The 21,348-nt window shown below is 40.1% G+C and overlaps 1 protein-coding gene across 2 annotated transcripts in view; it reads right to left on the minus strand.

Annotated features, from left to right (window-relative positions):
• Positions 1-21,348, minus strand: part of sorcs3a (sortilin related VPS10 domain containing receptor 3a) — an 850,680-nt gene that overhangs the window by 402,426 nt on the left and 426,906 nt on the right. For both annotated transcript variants that reach the window (XM_061977170.2, XM_061977173.2), the window contains exon 3: positions 8,753-8,852. In XM_061977170.2, the coding sequence (XP_061833154.2) occupies positions 8,753-8,852 (100 nt within the window). The remainder of the gene's footprint in view (positions 1-8,752; positions 8,853-21,348) is intronic.

The raw sequence follows: 21,348 nt of genomic DNA on the forward strand, positions 1-21,348 counted from the left end.
CGCAACTCATATGGAAACGGGGTTTGTAGACAGAAATGACAACACTAGTGTTTTCTAGAACCTGTCAAACATGTTTGTGAAGTTTTGCATTTTTGACGTTTTCCAAAACATCGTTGAATAAACCAGCAATGGCGAACCAGCCTTCAAATGTTCAGAGGTTCAGAGGGATTACTTTCTGGTAAGAGAAGAGCAGCAGGGGCCTTGTGTTGTCAAATCATGAAGGTATGCTTTCAAGATGGAAGACAGTCTGGGCCACATGAATTATGTCTCATCACATCAATTGGATGTGTTTGTGACATAAATGATATAAGAGACTTGTTTATACCAGGGGTCGGCAACTTTTTCCACTCAAAGAGCCATTTTGACCAGTTTCACAAATTAGAGAAAACAATGGGAGCCACAAAAATCTTTTGAAATTTAAAATGAAATAACACTGCATACAAAGTTTCTTTTTTGCTTTGTGCTATGGGGGTCTCAGACACGCAGCCCACACCTTAATATGACAATTGGATGTTAGTTTGGCCCGCAGGTTTTATATGAATGGCACTTGACAGCGTCATACTTGTCAACCCTCCCGATTTTTCCGGCAGACTACGAATTTTTGCTTGCTCAAGTAAGTGACAGCAAGGCATACTTGGTCAACAGCCACACAGGTTACACTGACGGTGGCCATATAAAACAACTTTTACACTCTTACTAATAATGCGCCATACTGTGAACCCACACCAAACAAGAATGACAAACACATTTCGGGAGAACATCTGCACCGTAACACAACACAAACACAACAGAACAAATACCCAGAATCCCATGCAGCCCTAACTCTTCTGGACTACATTATACACCCCCCGCTACCAAACCCCGCCCACCTCAACCGACACACAGAGGGAGGTTGATGTGTGAGGGAGCAGGGTTGGGGTGGAGGCGGGGTTTGGTGGTAGCGGGGGGGTATAATGTAGCCCGGAAGAGTCAGGGCTGCATGGGATTCTGGGTATTTGTTATGTTGTGTTTATGTTGTGTTACGGTGCAGATGTTCTCCCGAAATGTGTTTGTCATTCTTGTTTGGTTTTGGTTCAAAGTGTGGCGCATTATTAGTAAGAGTGTTAAAGTTGTTTTATATGGCCACAGTCAGTGTAACCTGTGTGGCTGTTGAACAAGTATGCCTTGCTGTCACTTAAGTGTGCAAGCAGAAGATGCATATAACAAGAGGCTGGGCTGGCACGCTGTTTATACAGATTGTAGAAAGCGTTAAATGCTGTACCATCATGGCAAGCCCTTATTATTATTGTAAGGGTGAAAATCGGAGAATATTAATCCCGGGAGTATTCTGCGAGAGGCACTGAAATCCGGAAGTCTCCCGGGAAAATCAGGGGGGTCGGCAAGTATGCAGCCGAGCCGCATCAGAGTGATCAAAGAGCCGCATGCGGCTCCGGAGCCGCGGGTTGCCAACCCCTGGTCTATACAATACATTTATGTTATTTAACTATGGATCACCCCTTCATCACACGTCCTCTTTTTTTCATTGTCTCGCCTCTTCAATGACATGTTCAGAGTACATTTCTTTGTTTTCGAATGAAGCTCATCTTCCAACCATTTCAACAAGCCGATAAAAAAATAAGCAGGACGTCTGAAAAAAGAGACTACCGTATTTTTCGGACTATAAGGCGCTCTTAAAATCCTTTCATTTTCTCAAAAATCGACAGTGCGGCTTATAACCCGGTGCGCCTAATGTACGGAATAATTCTGGTTGTGCTTACCGACCTCGAAGCAATTTTATTTTGTACATGGTGTAATGAGAAGTTTGACCAGTAGATGGCAGTCACACATAAGACGTACGCCATTAAACAACACCAAAACTTTAAATGTTCCATTGAAAATAAAGAACATTACACACGACAATCAAAAATATATTTTTTTAGTATGACTTTGAAGCCGCACCGCTTGATGGATTGTCGGCGCATTACGGCTACCATAGTCAGAGATACAAGGATTACTATGGTGTGTGTATATCCATCCATCTTCTTCCGCTTATCCAAAGTCGGGTCGCAGGGGCAGCAGCCTAAGCAGGGAAGCCTGGACTTCCCTCTCCCCAGCCACTTCGTCCAGCTCTTCCCGGCGGATCCTGAGGCGTTCCCAGGCCAGCCGGGAGACATAGTCTTCCCAACGTGTCCTGGGTCTTCCCCGTGGCCTCCTACCGGTCGGACGTGCCCTAAACACCTCCCTAGGGAGGCGTTCGGGTGGCATCCTGACCAGATACCCGAACCACCTCATCTGGCTCCTCTCGATGTGGAGGAGCAGTGGCTTTACTTTGAGCTCCTCCCGGATGGCAGAGCTTCTCACCCTATCTCGAAGGGAGAGCCCCGCCACCCGGCGGAGGAAACTCATTTCAGCCGCTTGTACCCGTGATTTTGTCCTTTCGGTCATAACCCAAAGCTCATGTCCATAGGTAAAGGTTGGGAACGTAGATCGACCGGTAAATTGAGAGCTTTTCCTTCCGGCTCAGCTCCTTCTTCACCACAACGTATCGATACAGCGTCCGCATTACTGAAGACGCCGCACCGATCCGCCTGTCGATCTCACGATCCACTCTTCCTTCACTCGTGAACAAGACTCCAAGGTACTTGAACTCCTCCACTTGGGGCAAGATCTCCTCCCCAACCCGGAGATGGCACTCCACCCTTTTCGGGGCGGGAACCATGGACTCGGACTTGGAGGTGCTGATTCTTATCGCAGTCGCTTCAAACTCGGCTGTGAACCGATCCAGTGAGAGCTGGATCAGTTGCAAAAAGCAGAGACCTAATCCTGCAGCCACCAAACCGGATCCCCTCAACACCTTGACTGCACCTAGAAATTCTGTCCATAAAAGTTAAGAACAGAATCGGTGACAAAGGGCAGTATAAGGACCGCAAAATGGCACCCTTAAGCAGAAATTATCTGGCGTTTTGTTTCACAGTATTATGCAAAACCAACTTTTCTTACCTTCTGGTACTTACTGATGTATTTTTGAGATCTGCATAAGTCCTGAAAATTTGCGCATGTCCGCCACTGTAGTCCGTGTCAATGCCATACTCGATAAACTTCTTCTTTTTCTCTATCTTCTTGTTATGGGACATTCATCCTCTGCTGTTGCCATTTCTAATATAAAGTAGCGTAAAGTTCTAACTTATATCTCGCCATGGAAGCGCTAAAAACTACCGGTGTAGTGAGTTTACATAATTCACCCAAGGAACTGTAATTATTAGAGAGTTCTGGTCGGACGGTTTTTCACGGGACACATTTCTATTAGGTTAGATCCACTGTGGACTGGACTCTCACAATATTATGCTAGATCCACTCAACGTCCATTGCACCAGTCGCCCAGGGGGGGTCCCCACATCTGCGGTCCCCTCCAAGGTTTCTCATTGTCCCATTGGGTTGAGTTTTTCCTTGCCCTGATGTGGGATCTGAGCAGAGGATGTCGTTGTGGCTTGTGCAGCCCTTTGAGACACTCGTGATTTAGGGCTATATTAGTCAACATTGATTGATTGATTGATTGATTGACATTTCCGGCGTTGTTGTGGCACGAGTGAGCCACGGATGAGAAGATGCTGCTCCGTTATTGATTTAAGTAAAGTCTGAATGTCATTAAAACAGTTAGCTCCATCTTTAGGAACTTCTTCCACTCCCGTCCTTGCACGCTACACCGCTACAACAAAGATGACGGGGAGAAGACGCTGCCGGAGGTGAGCCACGTAAATAAGACCGCCCAGGGTGGGGGGAGGGGGCGGATAGCGGGGGTTGTATATTGTAGCGTCCCAGTGCTGCAAGGGGTTCTGGGTATTTGTTCTGTTGTGTTTATGTTGTGTTACGGTGTGCATGTTCTCCCGAAATGTGTTTGTCATTCTTGTTTGGTGTGGGTTCACAGTGTGGCGCATATTTGTAACAGTGGTAAAGTTGTTTATACGGCCACCCTCAGTGTGACCTGTATGGCATTGCATTCACTTGTGTGTGTGTGTGTGAAAAGCCGTAGATATTATGTGATTGGGCCTGCACGCAAAAGCAGTGCCTTTGAGGTTTATTGGCGCTCTGTACTTCTCCTTACGTCCGTGTACCACTCCGTACAGCGGCGTTTTAAAATTTCATAAATTTTACTTTATGAAACTGATGCCGATAATTTCCGATATTACATTTTAAAGCATTTATCGGCCGATAATATCGGCAGTCCGATATTATCGGACATCTCTACTCATAATGATTGTGAACGATAGGCACAATTGTTTAAAAAAAGAGCATGAGAAAGGGTTCACAACCCATTCTCCGATGTATTTTTGAGTTGATTAATTGGCGAATTTCAGGATAGGAGTTTAACGTCAATGTCAATCAGTGGTAACTGCTTTTACAGGCTTCTGATTGGACAACATGGCAGCCTGTGAATGTGTTCTTGTGTGAACAGAATGTTTTGAAACAACCATCATGTGGATGGAGATTGTTTTAACACTGGGCAGGCGTTTTTTTAAATATCTGTGTTGGTGTGGACATACAAAAACCAGCCACGCTGTTGTAACACGTGGTTTGGCATTGTCTTTCTGAAATAAGCAGGGGCGTCCATGATGACGTTGCTTGGATGGCAACATATGTTGCTCCAAAACCTGTATGTACATTTCAGCATTAATGGTGCCTTCACAGATGTGTAAGTTACCCATGCTTTGGGCTCTAATACCATCACAGATGCTGACTTTTGAACTGTGCCCCTTGAACAATCTGGATTGTTCTTTTTTTCTCTTTGTTCCGGAGGACACGACATCCACAGTTTCCAAAAACAATCTGAAATGTGGACTCGTCAGACCACAGAAATGTTTTACACTTTGCATCAGTATATCTTAGATGAGCTACGGCCCAGCGAAGCCGGCACCGTTTCTGGGTGTTGTTGATAAATGGCTTTCGCTTTGCATAGTAGAGTTTTAACTTGCACATAAAGATGTAGCGAGAAACTGTAGTTACTGATGGTAGTTTTCTGAAGTGTTCCTAAGCCCATGTAGTGATATCCTTTACACACTGATGTCACTTTTTTATGCAGTACCGCCTGAGGGATCCAAGGTCACGGGCATTCAATGTTACGAGCAATGATTTCTTCAGATTCTCTGAACCTTTTGATGATATTACGGACCGTAGATGGTGAAATCCCTAAATTCCTTGCAATAGCTCGTTGAGAAATGTTGTTCTTAAACTGTTCAACAATTTGCTCACGCATTTGCTCACAAAGTGGTGACCCTCGCCCCATCCTTGTTTGTGAATGACTGAGCATTTAATGGAAGCTGCTTTTATACCCAATCATGGCACCCACCTGCTCCCAATTAGCCTGTTCACCTGTGTGATGTTCCAAATAAGTGTTTGATGAGCATTCCTCAACTTTCTCAGTTGCTAATATTTGCAAAAAAATAAAGTTTTCCAGTTTGAACGTTAAGCATATTGTCTTTGCAGTCTATTCAATTGAATATATGTTGAAAAGGATTTGCAAATCATTATATTCTGTTTTTATTTCCACAACGTGCCGACTTCACTGGTTTTGGGGTTCGTACAGTCAGCTAATTTTGGGCTTTCACCTTTACTCGAAATCTTTCTTACCCCACGAGGTGACCTCTTCATGGAGCTTTAAAGGGAGGATTCACTTTTATCTTGCATTTCTTCCATTTCCACATATCATATCTGCAGTGCTGCCTATCTCATAAAACCTTTTTGCTCAAGGACATGACTCATGTGTATGCTTCGTGGGCATATAACTGGCCGGTGGAGGTCAGAATTCCTGGGGATCAAATATTTATTTCACCTGGTCAAATCAAAATTACTTTCTAAACATTTAATAATTTTGGTTGCATTTATTTGTTGCAATTGTGTCTCTCTCTGGTACAACAAATCTAAAAGAAAAAAATATGTACTTGTCATGAATTAATTAAATAAAATTAAATATTTATTTCACAAACACAAAAATGTATTGTTTTATTTGAATTTAATTTTGACAAAAATCAAAAATGAAATAGATTTTCATTTGAGTTGTAAAAATGAATGATGGGTTCTCACTTCTATGTGAAGCGCTTTGAGTGCCTAGAAAATCGTTATATAAATCTAATCCATTATTATTATTATTATTACATTTATTTGTCTTTTCCCCTATGAATCTTCCTTTGTCCGGGGACGCATTTCCTGAGTTTGTAAACAATAACAAAACAATATTGTGATATTCCATCCATCCATCTTCTTCCGCTTATCCGAGGTCGGGTCGCGGGGGCAGCAGCCTAAGCAGGGAAGCCCAGACATCCCTCTCCCCGCCACTTCATCCAGCTCCTTCCGGGGGATCCCGAGGCGTTCCCAGGCCAGCCGGGAGACATAGTCTTCCCAACGTGTCCTGGGTCTTCCCCGTGGCCTCCTACCGGTCGGACGTGCCCTAAACACCTCCCAAGGGAGGCGTTCGGGTGGCATCCTGACCAGATGCCCGAACCACCTCATCTGGCTCCTCTCGATGTGGAGGAGCAGCGGCTTTACTTTGAGCTCCCCCCGGATGACAGAGCTTCTCACCCTATCTCTAAGGGAGAGCCCTGCCACCCGGCGGAGGAAACTCATTTCGGCCGCTTGTACCCGTGATCTTGTCCTTTCGGTCATGACCCAAAGCTCATGACCATAGGTGAGGATGGGAACGTAGATCGACCGGTAAATTGAGAGCTTTGCCTTCCGGCTCAGCTCCTTCTTTACCACAACGGATCTATACAGCGTCCGCATTACTGAAGATGCCGCACCGATCCGCCTGTCGATCTCACGATCCACTCTTCCCTCACTCGTGAACAAGACTCCGAGGTACTTGAACTCCTCCACTTGGGGCAGGGTCTCCTCCCCAACCCGAAGATGGCATTCCACCCTTTTCCGGGCGAGAACCATGGACTCGGACTTGGAGGTGCTGATTCTCATCCCAGTCGCTTCACACTCGGCTGCGAACCGATCCAGCGAGAGCTGAAGATCCTGGCCAGATGAAGCCATCAGGACCACATCATCTGCAAAAAGCAGAGACCTAATCCTGCAGCCACCAAACCAGATCCCCTCAACGCCTTGACTGCGCCTAGAAATTCTGTCCATAAAAGTTATGAACAGAATCGTGACAAAGGGCAGCCTTGGCGGCGTCCAACCCTCACTGGAAACGTGTCCGACTTACTGCCGGCAATGCGGACCAAGCTCTGACACTGATCATACAGGGAGCGGACCGCCAAAATCAGACAGTCCATACTCTCTGAGCACTCCCCACAGGACTTCCCGAGGGACACGGTCGAATGCCTTCTCCAAGTCCACAAAGCACATGTAGACTGGTTGGGCAAACTCCCATGCACCCTCAAGGACCCTGCCGAGAGTATAGAGCTGGTCCACAGTTCCACGACCAGGACGAAAACCACACTGTTCCTCCTGAATCCGAGGTTCGACTATCCGGCGTAGCCTCCTCTCCAGTACACCTGAACAGACCTTACCGGGAAGGCTGAGGAGTGTGATCCCACGATAGTTAGAACACACCCTCCGGTTCCTCTTCTTAAAGAGAGGAACCACCACCCCGGTCTGCCAATCCAAAGGTACCGCCCCTGATGTCCACGCGATGCTGCAGAGTCAATCCCAATATTGTGATAATAAAACATATTGATCTAATCACTGTAGTGTTGACCATATACTGATGCTATAATATATTATACTATACTTCACTATCGTAACTGTTGATAATTAATATTAAACATGCGGCCTGTGGGCCGTACCAGGTCCGCAATATGTGTTTGGTTAGTGTAGAATTGAGCTGCATTTTTAAATTAAAGAAACTGCTGTTTCGAAATGTGTCCACTAGATGTCGCAATATCAATTATGTTAGGCAAGCAAATAGTTTATACCGGGGGCGAGCAAGTAACCGCACTTAAAATGCTGCATGAGACAGTGCACATTGTTATGCCGTATTTTTATTACAATCCTTTCATTTTCTCAAAAATCGACAATGCGCCTTATAACCGGTGCGCCTAATGTACGGCATTATTCTGGTTGTGCTTGCTGACATCGAAGCAATTTTATTTGGTACATGGTGTAATGATAAGTGGGACAAGTAGATGGCAGTCATACATAAGAGATACGTGTAGACGTGTAGTATTTATGTCGTCTTTATAACTAAATAACCAAATTATTACCTTACCCCCAGTTGACATGATTTATTTGCTTGTTACTTTCCAAAACTAACAGATGAATAGCAATTGTATTATTCACTTTCTTGTCCATACTTCCCTTATGTATCCTGGGCATGACGTTAAAGTGCATCCGGCTGTGGAGGCTCCTCTATGGGGTCTTGGGGCACTAGGAGGTCAACCCCTTTACTACTGTTACCCCAGGTGGCCCTTGGCAAAGGCCTAGTACCTGACTGCCCCCTACCCAAGGTTTACGGTGAAGACCTTAACGGCGGAGCAGGCGGAAGACGGTAGATGTAAGAACTACCACAACGGCTGCGACGGCGGAAGAAGGCTGCAGCAGAAAAGGGTCCCCAGTCGTCTTGGACTCCATGCCACTGGACCCTGACCCGGATCTGTCAAGGATCGTGTGGTGACTGTCTGTGCACCAGTCTCCCCACGTTAAACAAAGTCACGCACAGGCATCCTCCATAAAGGGATACCCCCCTACCAGGAGGACCGTCATACTCGCTTTGAGTGACCGCCGGTGATGATGTGTGACGGCATTTCAAGAAATGCAGCTTGCAGCTGGAACTTACCTTTCTCTTGTTGGTTGGACAGACGTAAAGGTAACTCAGAACGGTCTTAGATCCGACTTTGTCATTCATCCTCTCATACGTAGAACCGTAGTCAGTAGACCTGAACAGACAAACAAAAAGGAAAAAATGTGGTCAGTATAAATGGAGACATTTTTTTTATCTTTAACGACTGAAATATCAAATCTCTATTTTGCTGAAATGAAACAAATAGTGTGAAGCGACTGGGATGAGAATCAGCACCTCCAAGTCCATGGTTCTCGCCCTCCAATGACAATAATAGTTGTAAGAAACATACCGTATTTTCCGGAATATAAACCACACTCACTACATTTTAGAAGAAAACAATATTTTCCATATATTAGCCGCACCAGACCATAAACCGCACATATATATGTTGTGAATTGAGTTATCTACACATAAAACAATTATACATGTTTATTTACATAGCTTAATTGTTTCCAACTGGTGCCTGTCACACGGCAGTAAAACGGCTGATCAAACAAAACATAAGTCATCGTTATGGACCCACTAGCTGCGGAAGCTAGCTCTCCTTTCAGCTAAACAAACTCAATAAGTTAACGTTGACATTTTGGTGATTTTACAAAACTAAAACAACACAAAAAAAGAATGCCGTTGTAAGTTAATAATACTAACAAAGACACTCGTAAACATGTTAGCATAGTAGCTAATGCTAACGAAACTAGCTCGTACGAACATGCATAAAAACACACCCGTACTCATTACACATGGGACGGTTTAGTGAGTAAACATTGTGTGGAGGGGGGCGTGGCCTGTGGGCCTGCAGCGAAACGGGGATGTGCCAGGACCGGCTTCGAAATCAGCGACAGGTGCGTAGATGGCCCACCTGGGCCTGGTTATCTAATCACCTGTCGCTCTGTTAAAAGGCAGCAGCCGGGAGGAGAGAAGTGTTGGAGTGGGAGTTGGAGCGAGAGCAAGAAAAAAAAAAGGACAATTGCTGAAAAGCCACAAAAGGACTTCATTGAACCTGAATCCTGCTCGCATGTCAATGCTTGGTGGTCCGAAGAACCCCCTGGAGGGCAACCTCCACACATTGTTATAGTTATGTGTTGTTTGGTGTGGTAAAAACGCTATGGACGGCTAGAGAACCGAAACAGAAGGGCCATGCAGCGACTGCAGCACCAGCAGTGAGCGATCTTGTCCAAAAGATGGCACCATAGCACAAACAATAACACACCTATTCTGTTTTTTTCGCTTGTTTGTTATTTTAACTATTTAGCAAAGAAAAAGTTAAAGTTAAAGTACCACTGATAGTCACACACACACTAGGTGTGGTGAAATGAACCTCTGCATTTGACCCATCCCCTTGTTCCACCCCCTGGAAGGTGAGGGGAGCAGTGAGCAGCAGGGGTGGCCGCGCTCGGGAATAATTTTGGTGATTTAACCCCCAATTCCAACCCTTGATGCTGAGTGCCAAGCAGGGCGGTAACGGCTCTCATTTTTATAGTCTTTGGTACCCATAAATTAGTGGCGCCGTTTTATGAGTTGCAGGGTTCAAACCCTAGAAAAAAACTAATAGTCCGTAATTTACGGTAGTTGCTGTGCTGCCATGGAGGCGAGAATGAGTGATTTAGAAGCCGCACTGTGGAGGGACATTAACCGCTAAGAAGGACAATACGTTGCGTCGAGGATGCCTTTGTACTGTCAAATTTGTCATCACCATGCATTATCACGATATCATTAGAAGCTGTATCGTCAGCAAAATGTATATCATTTATATTGTTTATATTGCACGTAGCCTGTAGACATATAGCTTTATATATCACTGCAAGGCATTGGAAGAGAAAGCGAATTACCGCACCTGATGCTTTTAGATGCTTTTATTTAGTGCTCTGTTTTGTTTCCTGCCCTTCGATTTTTCACCCAGACTGTTGTTCGTGGATGCCAAAATCCGTCATTGTTGCTATTTGTAATAAATAGCAGAATATAATCCTATTGTATCAGAATCAGAAGTACTTTATTAATCGCCGAGGGGAAAATAACATTTTCGGCACAATCCCATTCAAGAGCAGACAAATATTACAGGGAGACAGAACAGGATCGCTTACAAAAAAGGGGAGAAAAAGGTAAGCCTGGGCCCCTGGAGAGGGGGTCCAAACTGAGGCCAAGGGGGAAAAAAACTCATAGCCATAGCACACATAAACGTGTGTAACATTAAAGACATTAGCCATCAGACTGCATAATGCTTTTGTTCCTTTTGACTTTACTTAAATTTATAATGTATTTATATTATTCACATGTGAATAATGCTGTATAATAGACTGTATTTATGTTATTCACATGTGAATATTGCGGTATAATAGACTGTATTTATATTATTCACACTGTATTTATATTATTCACATGTGAATAATACAGTATAATAGACTGTATGTATGTTATCCACATGGGAATAATGCTGTATAATAGACTGTATTTATGGTATACACATGTGAATAATACTGTACAATAGACTGTATTTATATTATTCACATGTTAATATTGCAGTATGATAGACTGTGTTTATATTATTCACATAATTATTCACATAATACTGTATAATTTTTAGTGTGTGAATTATATTTATATAGCGCTTTTCTCTAGTGACTCAAAGCACTTTACATAGTGAAACCCAATATCTAAGTTACATTTAAACCAGTGTGGGTGGCACTGGGAGCAGGTGTGTAAAGTGTCTTGCCCAAGGACACAACGGCAGTAACTAGGATGGCGGAAGCGGGGATCAAACCTGGAACCCTCAAGTTGCTGGCACGGCCACTCTACCAACCGAGCTATACCGCCTAATAGACTGTATTTATGTTATTCACATGTGAATAATGCTGTATAATAGACTGTATTTATGTTATTCACATGTGAATAATGCGGTATAATAGACTGTATTTATATTATTCACATCTGAATATTGCAGTATAATAGACTGTATTTATGTTATTCGCATGTGAATAATGCTGTATAATAGACTGTATTTATATTATTCACATGTAAAAAATGCTGTATAATACACTGTATTTATATTATTCACATGTGAATAATGCTGTATAATGGACTGTATTTTTGTTATTCACTTGTGAATAATGCTGTATAATAGACTGTATTTAAAGTATTCACATGTGAATGATGTTGTATAATAGACTATTTATATTATTCACATGTGAATAATACTGTATAATAGACTGTATTTATGTTGTTCACATGTGACTAATGCTGTATAATAGACTGTATTTATATTATTCACATGTGAATAATATTGTATAATAGACTGTATTTATATTATTCGCATGTGAATAATACTGTATAATAGACTGTATTTATGTTATTCACATGTGAATATTGCGGTATAATAGACTATTTATATTATTCACATGTTAATATTGCAGTATAATAGACTGTATTTATATTATTCACATGTGAATAATACTGTATAATTTTTATTGTGTGAATTATATTTATATAGCGCTTTTCTCTAGTGACTCAAAGCACTTTACATAGTGAAACCCAATATCTAAGTTACATTTAAACCAGTGTGGGTGGCACTGGGAGCAGGCGTATACAATGTATTGTCCAAGGACACAACGGCAGTAACTCGGATGGCGGAAGCGGGGATCGAACCTGGAACCCTCAAGTTGCTGGCACGGCCACTCTACCAACAGAGCTATACCGCCTAATAGACTGTATTTATGTTATTCACATGTGAATAATGCTGTATAATAGACTGTATTTATGTTATTCACATGTGGATATTGCAGTATAATAGACTGTATTTATGTTATTCACATGTAAATAATGCGGTATAATAGACTGTATTTATATTATTCACATGTGAATATTGCAGTATAATGGACTGTATTTATGTTAGTCGCATGTGAATAATGCTGTATGACCCCAAAGGGAATAAGCGGTAGAAAATGGATGGATGGATAATACACTGCATTTATATTATTCACATGTGAATAATGCTGTACAATAGACTGTATTTATGTTATTCACATGTGAATAATCCTGTATAATAGACTGTATTTATATTATTCACATGTGAATAATGTTGTATAATAGACTGTATTAATGTTATTCACATGTGAATAATGCTGTATAAAAGACTGTATTTATGTTATTCACATGTGAATAATGCTGTATAATATACTGTATTTATGTTATGCACATGTGAATAATGCTGTATAATAGACTGTATTTATGTTATGCACATGTGAATAATGCTGTATAATAGACTGTATTTATGTTATTCACATGTGAATAATGCTGTATAATAGACTGTATTTATATTATTCACATGTGAATAATACTGTATAATAGACTGTATTTATGTTATTCACATGTGAATAATACTGTATAATAGACTGTATTTATGTTATTCACATGTGAATAATGATGTATAATAGACTCTATTTATATTATTCACATGTGAATAATACTGTATAATAGACTGTATTTATGTTATTCACATGTGAATAATGCTGTATAATAGACTGTATTTATATTATTCACATGTGAATGATGTTGTTTAATAGACTGTATTTATATTATTTACATGTGAATGATGTTGTATAATATACTGTATTTATATTATTCACATGTGACTAAGGCTGTATAATAGACTGTATTTATGTTATTCACATGTGAATAATGCTGTATACTAGACTGTATTTATGTTATTCACATGTGAATAATGCTGTATAATAGACTCTTTATATTATTCACATGTGAATAATGCTGTATAATAGACTGTATTTATGTTATTCACCTGTGAATAATGCTGTATACTAGACTGCATTTATGTTATTCACATGTGAATAATGCTGTATAATAGACTGTATTTATATTATTCACATGTGAATAATACTGTATAATAGACTGTATTTATGTTATTCACATGTAAAAAATACCTAAGTGTTTATTGTCTACTGTGAGCGAACTGTGGTGCTGAATTTCTCCCAGGGATCAATAAAGTACTTTCTATTGTATTCTATTATATTCTTATAAAAGAACAGAGCTGATGCAACCAGCTGCCACTCCAACAGTGCCACCTTTACACACAGCCACAAAAGTAACATAACAACAACAAAATAATAACCAACCGATAATATACATTGCACACACGGTTGCACCATGCATAGACAAGCAACCAAACAAAAACATAATTTCAACACCCACACACACTGTGGTGGGATCTGCGGTGTTCCACGCCATCGTCTGCTCTGGGGTGGGGGCGTGGGGGGAGCATGGCCAGAGACAGGAGCAGACCCAACAAAGCAACCAAGAGACATATTTTTTGCAAACCAGTAATTATAGCCTGCAAATTGTGTGTTGTTGTTGAGTGTCGGTGCTGTCTAGAGCTCGGCAGAGTAACCGTGTAATACTCTTCCGTATCAGTAGGTGGCAGCCGGTAGCTAATTGCTTTGTAGATGTCGGGAACAGCGGGAAGCAGCGTGCAGGTAAAAAGGTGTCTAATGCTTAAACCAAAAATAAACAAAAGGTGAGTGCCCCTAAGAAAAGGCATTGATGCTTAAGGAAGGCTATGCGGAACAAAACTTAAACGGAACTGGCTACAAAGTAAACAAAAACAGAATGCTGGACAACAGCAAAGACTTACAGCGTCCACAAAGTACATCCGTAGATGACATGACAATCAACAATGTCCACACAAAAAAAGATAGCAACAACATAAATAGTCTTGTTTACTAAAACAAAACAGGTGCGGGGAATATCCCTCAAAGGAAGACATGAAACTGCTACAGGAAAATACCAAAAAAAGAGAAAAAGCCACCAAAATAGGAGCGTAAGACAATAACTAAAACACTACACACAGGAAAACAGCAAAAAACTCTAAATAAGTCAGGGTGTGATGTGACAGGTCATGACAGTACACCTACTTTGAGACAAGAGTTATAGTTATGCATGGTTGGTTATGGTTTAAACCTCTTAAGGCCCAAGCTGTTTGTTTACATGCTTTTTTATTTTTATTTCTCTTTGCTATTTGGGCTTATTGGACCCTAATTACAATAAAAAATAAGAATAGTATTTTGATATGATGTACTTAGTCCATAAGTACACCAGATGGCAGTATAAGTGTCCACATAAGCGGCCATAAGACCCCAATTCAGTAGTGTACACAATTTTGGAAATAAGAGCTAAAAGGTGCTGTCCACGCATGTGGCCACTAAACCTTTAGAGTCATATCCAACAATTGCGACAACAACTCTTTATTGTCTACTGAGTTTCATTTTTTCAATGAAAAAAATGCGCCTCGGCTCAAAAAAGGTTGGAAAAACACTGATGTAGACCCCAAGGAAAAGTTGTAAATGATTAAAAGTCATAATATGACCTCTTTAAATTGGCAAACATATTTTTTTATTTTGTGTTCCATTACTTTTTTTTTTTGTGTTTTGATGCTCCACGTTCTTGTTAAAAAAAAAAAAAAGATGCAACTACTTTCACTTAATTTCCCCTCGGTCGGCGGGATCATATCCAGCTTCCAAAATAAACATTCAAAAGTGCCTGGAGATGAATACTGTCAATAATGATCTTCCTCCAAATAACAGACCTGAACTAAAATATGACGAGTTGCAAAAAAATAAAAAAAATAAACATGCGCAAGCTTGTTTATGTCCACATTTAGCAACTCTCAAATCCACCTTTTTAATTACCGCATTAAAACAGCACTGACTATTCATGGCCGGGATTATTCAAATGTTGCTCTTTTGGGGGACCACAGCAGCTACTTGGAAATGTTACAATAAAAGAAAGCATATTTTTTTTATTTGTTATTACTCAGGCCATGCTGGCTGAACTTGGAAATTAGATTTTGATGAAATTGCAAAGGTATTTCTCATTGTAATTCACTCCGCCGTGCCTCAGAGAGACACGGTTGCTGCTGGGGTTACAGAGTACAGGAACAGTGAGTCAAAGAAACTCATGATAAGGTAGATGCCAGGGACGTGTTGTTCTGGAAATAGGAACGGAAAACCCTCAGAAAAGATCAATACAGTGCAAGAGTGACTTTTCTCACGACATCGCAATCACAATATCGACTTAAAGCGATTAATGAGGTATAAAAATAGCATCCTCAACTCCAGACTTCTCCTGGTACACAAATTGTTGTCTTACACCAGGTGGCCTTCGTCACATGCGGCTGACTGTATTTATGTTATTCACATGTGAATAATGCTGTATAATAGACTGTATTTATGTTATTCACATGTGAATAATGCGGTATAATACTGTATTTATATTATTCGCATGTGAATAATGCTGTATAATAGACTGTATTTATATTATTCACATGTGAATAATGCTGTATAATAGACTGTATTTATGTTATTCACATGTGAATAATGCTGTATAATGGACTGTATTTATATTATTCACATGTGAATAATACTGTATAATAGACTGTATTTATGTTATTCACATGTGAATAATGCTGTATAATAGACTGTATAATAAATTGTTGTCTTACACCAGGTGGCCTTCGTCACATGCGGCGGATTGTATTTATGTTATTCACATGTGAATAATGCTGTATAATAGACTGTATTTATGTTATTCACATGTGAATAATGCGGTATAATAGACTGCATTTATATTATTCGCATGTGAATAATGCTGTATAATAGACTGTATTTATATTATTCACGTGTGAATAATGCTGTATAATAGACTGTATTTATGTTATTCACATGTGAATAATAGACTGTATTTATATTATTCACATGTGAATAATGCTGTATAATGGACTGTATTTATGTTATTCACGTGTGAATAATGCTGTATAGTAGACTGTATTTATATTATTCACATGTGAATAATGCTGTATAATAAACTGTATTTATGTTATTCACATGTGCATAATGCTGTATAATAGACTGTATTTATATTATTCACATGTGAATAATACTGTATAATAGACTGTATTTATGTTATTCACATGTGAATAATGATGTATAATAGACTGTATTTATATTATTCACATGTGAATAATGCTGTATAATAGACTGTATTTATGTTATTCACATGTGAATAATACTGTATAATAGACTGTATTTATGTTATTCACATGTGAATAATGATGTATAATAGACTGCATTTATATTATTCGCATGTGAATAATGCTGTATAATAGACTGTATTTATATTATTCACATGTGAATAATGCTGTATAATAGACTGTATTTATGTTATTCACATGTGAATAATGCTGTATAATAGACTGTATTTATGTTATTCACATGTGAATAATACTGTATAATAGACTGTATTTATATTATTCACATGTGAATAAAGCTGTATAATAGACTGTATTTATGTTATTCACATGTGAATAATGCTGTATAATAGACTGTATAATAAATTGTTGTCTTACACCAGGTGGCCTTCGTCACATGCGGCAGATTGTATTTATGTTATTCACATGTGAATAATGCTGTATAATAGACTGTATTTATGTTATTCACATGTGAATAATGCGGTATAATAGACTGCATTTATATTATTCGCATGTGAATAATGCTGTATAATAGACTGTATTTATATTATTCACGTGTGAATAATGCTGTATAATAGACTGTATTTATGTTATTCACATGTGAATAATGCTGTATAATAGACTGTATTTATATTATTCACATGTGAATAATGCTGTATAATGGACTGTATTTATGTTATTCACCTGTGAATAATGCTGTATAGTAGACTGTATTTATATTATTCACATGTGAATAATGCTGTATAATAAACTGTATTTATGTTATTCACATGTGCATAATGCTGTATAATAGACTGTATTTATATTATTCACATGTGAATAATATTGTATAATAGACTGTATTTATGTTATTCACATGTGAATAATACTGTATAATAGACTGTATTTATGTTATTCACATGTGAATAATGATGTATAATAGACTGTATTTATATTATTCACATGTGACCCTCCCTGGTCTCCAGCTCAGTGCCGATTAGTTTTAGATGATACCAGAAATGTAGGTATCAATTCGTTACCGAGTCGTTACAGGATCATACAATGGTCATAATTTAAGTTCTCAGGGGACCACAAAAAAATATGCAATTTTTTGACTTTTTTTTAACAAAAAATCTTAGGGTACATTAAATATATGTTTCTTATTGCACGTTTGTCCTTAAATAAAATAGAGAACATTCAAGACAACTTGTCTTTCATTAGTAAGTAAGCAAACAAAGGCTCCTAATTTAGTCTTCTGACATATGCAGTAACATTTTGTGTCATTTTTTATTCTATTATTTTGTCAACATTATTAAGGACAAGTGGTAGAAAATGGATTATTAATCTACTTGTTCATTTACTGTTAACATCTGCTTACTTTCTATTTTAGCAAGTTCTGTCTACACTTCTGTTAAAATGTAATAATCACTTTTTTTTCTGTTGTTTGATACTTTACATTAGTTTTGGATGATACCACACATTTGGGTATCAATCCGATATCAAGTAGTTACAGGATCATACATTGGTCAAAGTCCTCATGTCCGGGGACTTATTTCCTGAGTTTATAAACATAATATGCTTTTTTTTTTTTAAACGAAAAAAGATTTTGTGATGCTAAAAAATATCGATGTAATCATAGTAGTATCGACTAGCTACGCTCCTGTACTCGGTATCATTACAGTGGATGTCAGGTGTAGATCCACCAATGGCGTTTGTTTACATTGTGATGCCGGTGAGCTACGGTGTGTAGTGAAGCATGTTTAGCTATTCCTCGTCCTGCAGGGATGGTACTTGTAAGAAACTTTATTTGTCGCCATGGAGGCGAGGATTAGTGATTTAGAAGTACCTAAAACACTGCGGAAGGACTTTAGCCCCTAGTTAGCTAGCCATGTGTTAAAGCACCTCTTCCTGAGGGTGTTTCAGTGTTATAGCTTCACGTTTGACTAAGGGGAGATAACGACACAGACACCAGGGGGCAATATAGATCTAAGAGTATTTATTATATATATAGCTAATATTTATAATAATAATAATAATACAAAACAATACAAACTAAACTAAGTAAATGGCGTGTGTGAAAAAAGCCAAGAGTGAGTGGTGTTGGACTATTTGTGTAGTTAGCTGTTGTGTATTACCGTGATGTTGGATGTGGAAGCAGACAAATCCAAAGAAAGCAAGGCAAAAGGTGTCCGAGATCCGCGAGAGGTCCGTGGGGGCAGAGATAGGCGTCAAAGTCCGGGGGCGAGCGAGGAGTCGAGGAACGAGGGAGGCAGTCGAAATCCAGGGCAACGGAAGGAAAACACCATCGAGAAACTACAAACCCCGTTTCCATATGAGTTGGAAAATTGTGTTAGATGTAAATATAAACGGAATATAATGATTTGCAAATCATTTTCAACACATATTCAGTTGAATATGCTACAAAGACAACATATTTTTTGCAAATAATCATTAACTTTAGAATTTGATGCCAGCAACACGTGACAAAGAAGTTGGGAAAGGTGGCAATAAATACTGATAAAGTTGAGGAATGCTCATCAAACACTTATTTGGAACATCCCACAGGTGTGCAGACTAATTGGGAACAGGTGGGTGCCATGATTGGGTATAAAAACAGATTCCCAAAAAATGCTCAGTCTTTCACAAGAAAGGATGGGGCGAGGTACACCCATTTGTCCACAACTGCGTGAGCAAATAGTCAAACAGTTTAAGAACAACGTTTCTCAACCACCTATTGCAAGAAATTTAGGGATTTCAACATCTACGGTCCATAGTATCATCAAAAGTTTCTGAGAATCTGGAGAAATCACTCCACGTAAGCGGCATGGCCGGAAACCAACATTGAATGACCGTGACCTTCGATCCCTCAGACGGCACTGTATCAAAAACCGACATCAATCTCTAAAGGATATCACCACATGGGCTCAGGAACACTTCAGAAAACCACTGTCACTAAATATAGTCCGTCGCTACATCTGTAAGTGCAAGTTAGAGCTCTACCATGCAATGCAAAAGCCATTTATCAACAACACCCAGAAACGCCGCCGGCTTCTCTGGGCCCGAGATCATCTAAGATGGACTCATGCAAAGTGGGAAAGTGTTCTGTGGTCTGACGAGTCCACGTTTCAAATTGTTTTTGGAAATATTCGCCATTGTGTCATCCGGACCAAAGGGGAAGCGAACCATCCAGACTGTTATCGACGCAAAGTTGAAAAGCCAGCATCTGTGATGGTATGGGGGTGCATTAGTGCCCAAGGCATGGGTAACTTACACATCTGTGAAGGCACCATTAATGCTGAAAGGTACACACAGGTTTTGGAACAACATATGCTGCCATCTAAGCACCGTCTTTTTCATGGACGCCTCTGCTTATTTCAGCAAGACAATGCCAAGCCACATTCAGCACGTGTTAAAACAGCGTGGCTTCGTAAAAAAAAGAGTGCGGGTACTTTCCTGGCTCCCCTGCAGTCCAGACCTGTCCCCCATCGAAAATTTGTTGCGCAATATGAAGCGTAAAATACGACAGCGAAGACCCCGGACTGTTAAAAGACTGAAGCTCTACATAAAACAAGAATGGGAAAAAATTCCACTTTCAAAGCTTCAACAATTAGTTTCCTCAGTTCCCAATCGTTTACTGAGTGTTGTTAAAAGAAAAGGTGATGTAACACAGTGGTGAATATGCCCTTTCCCAACTACTTTGGCACGTGTTGCAGCCATGAAATTCTAAGTTAATTACTATTTGCAAAAAAAAAAAAAAAGTTTCTGAGTTTGAACATCAAATATCTTGTCTTTGTAGTGCATTCAATTGAATATGGGTTGAAAAAGATTTGCAAATCATTGTATTCGGTTTATATTTACATCTAACACAATTCCCCAACTCATATGGAAACGAGGTTTGTATATTCCGGCGAGGGATGGCAGGTTGTGCAGGCTTAAGAAGACCAAAAAGATCATCACCGACAGGTGCGCGGATTTCAGATTGATTGCAGTCGGTGGAGTGACGCGTGCAGGAGAGGAGCGGCCGTGGAATGCGCATTGGCATGTGCCTGGGCCGTGACATCAGCTTTTAAGCCAAAATACGTCCGTTCTCCCTTTTCTGTCTACACACTGTGTCTGCTTGTAAGTACTCTGTGATTGTGCGCTGCCGAACATGCTCCCCTGCTCGTAAACCAGCAATGTCACGACGTGGCGATGACGGGGGAACGGTACTTTTTAGAGGCGGTATAGTACCGAATATGATTAATTAGTATTGCGGTACTATACTAATACCGATTTACCGTACAACCCTAGTGTGTACATTATACAGTACCTCCACCCTATTATGAAGTGAGTTTAACCCATGAACAACCGGCACGGTGACTTGAGAGCATACCGTTGACTCTCTTGTGCTGGCAATTACGATTGGGTGACATGCAACATCTATTCTGGCAGGCAGTCTTTCAGGTGACCCTGATCATTCAGACCTTTGTCTGGAGGGAGACATTGCTATTTGCTGTTTGCAAAACAGAAGCTGGTCTGGTGTGGCCACCAACTGACCTTTTTCTATTCCTTCCGGCTTTCTTTGCCTCGCAGCTAAGGACAT

This window comes from Nerophis lumbriciformis, linkage group LG16 (assembly GCF_033978685.3).
Source record: "Nerophis lumbriciformis linkage group LG16, RoL_Nlum_v2.1, whole genome shotgun sequence".
Taxonomy (NCBI): domain Eukaryota; kingdom Metazoa; phylum Chordata; class Actinopteri; order Syngnathiformes; family Syngnathidae; genus Nerophis; species Nerophis lumbriciformis.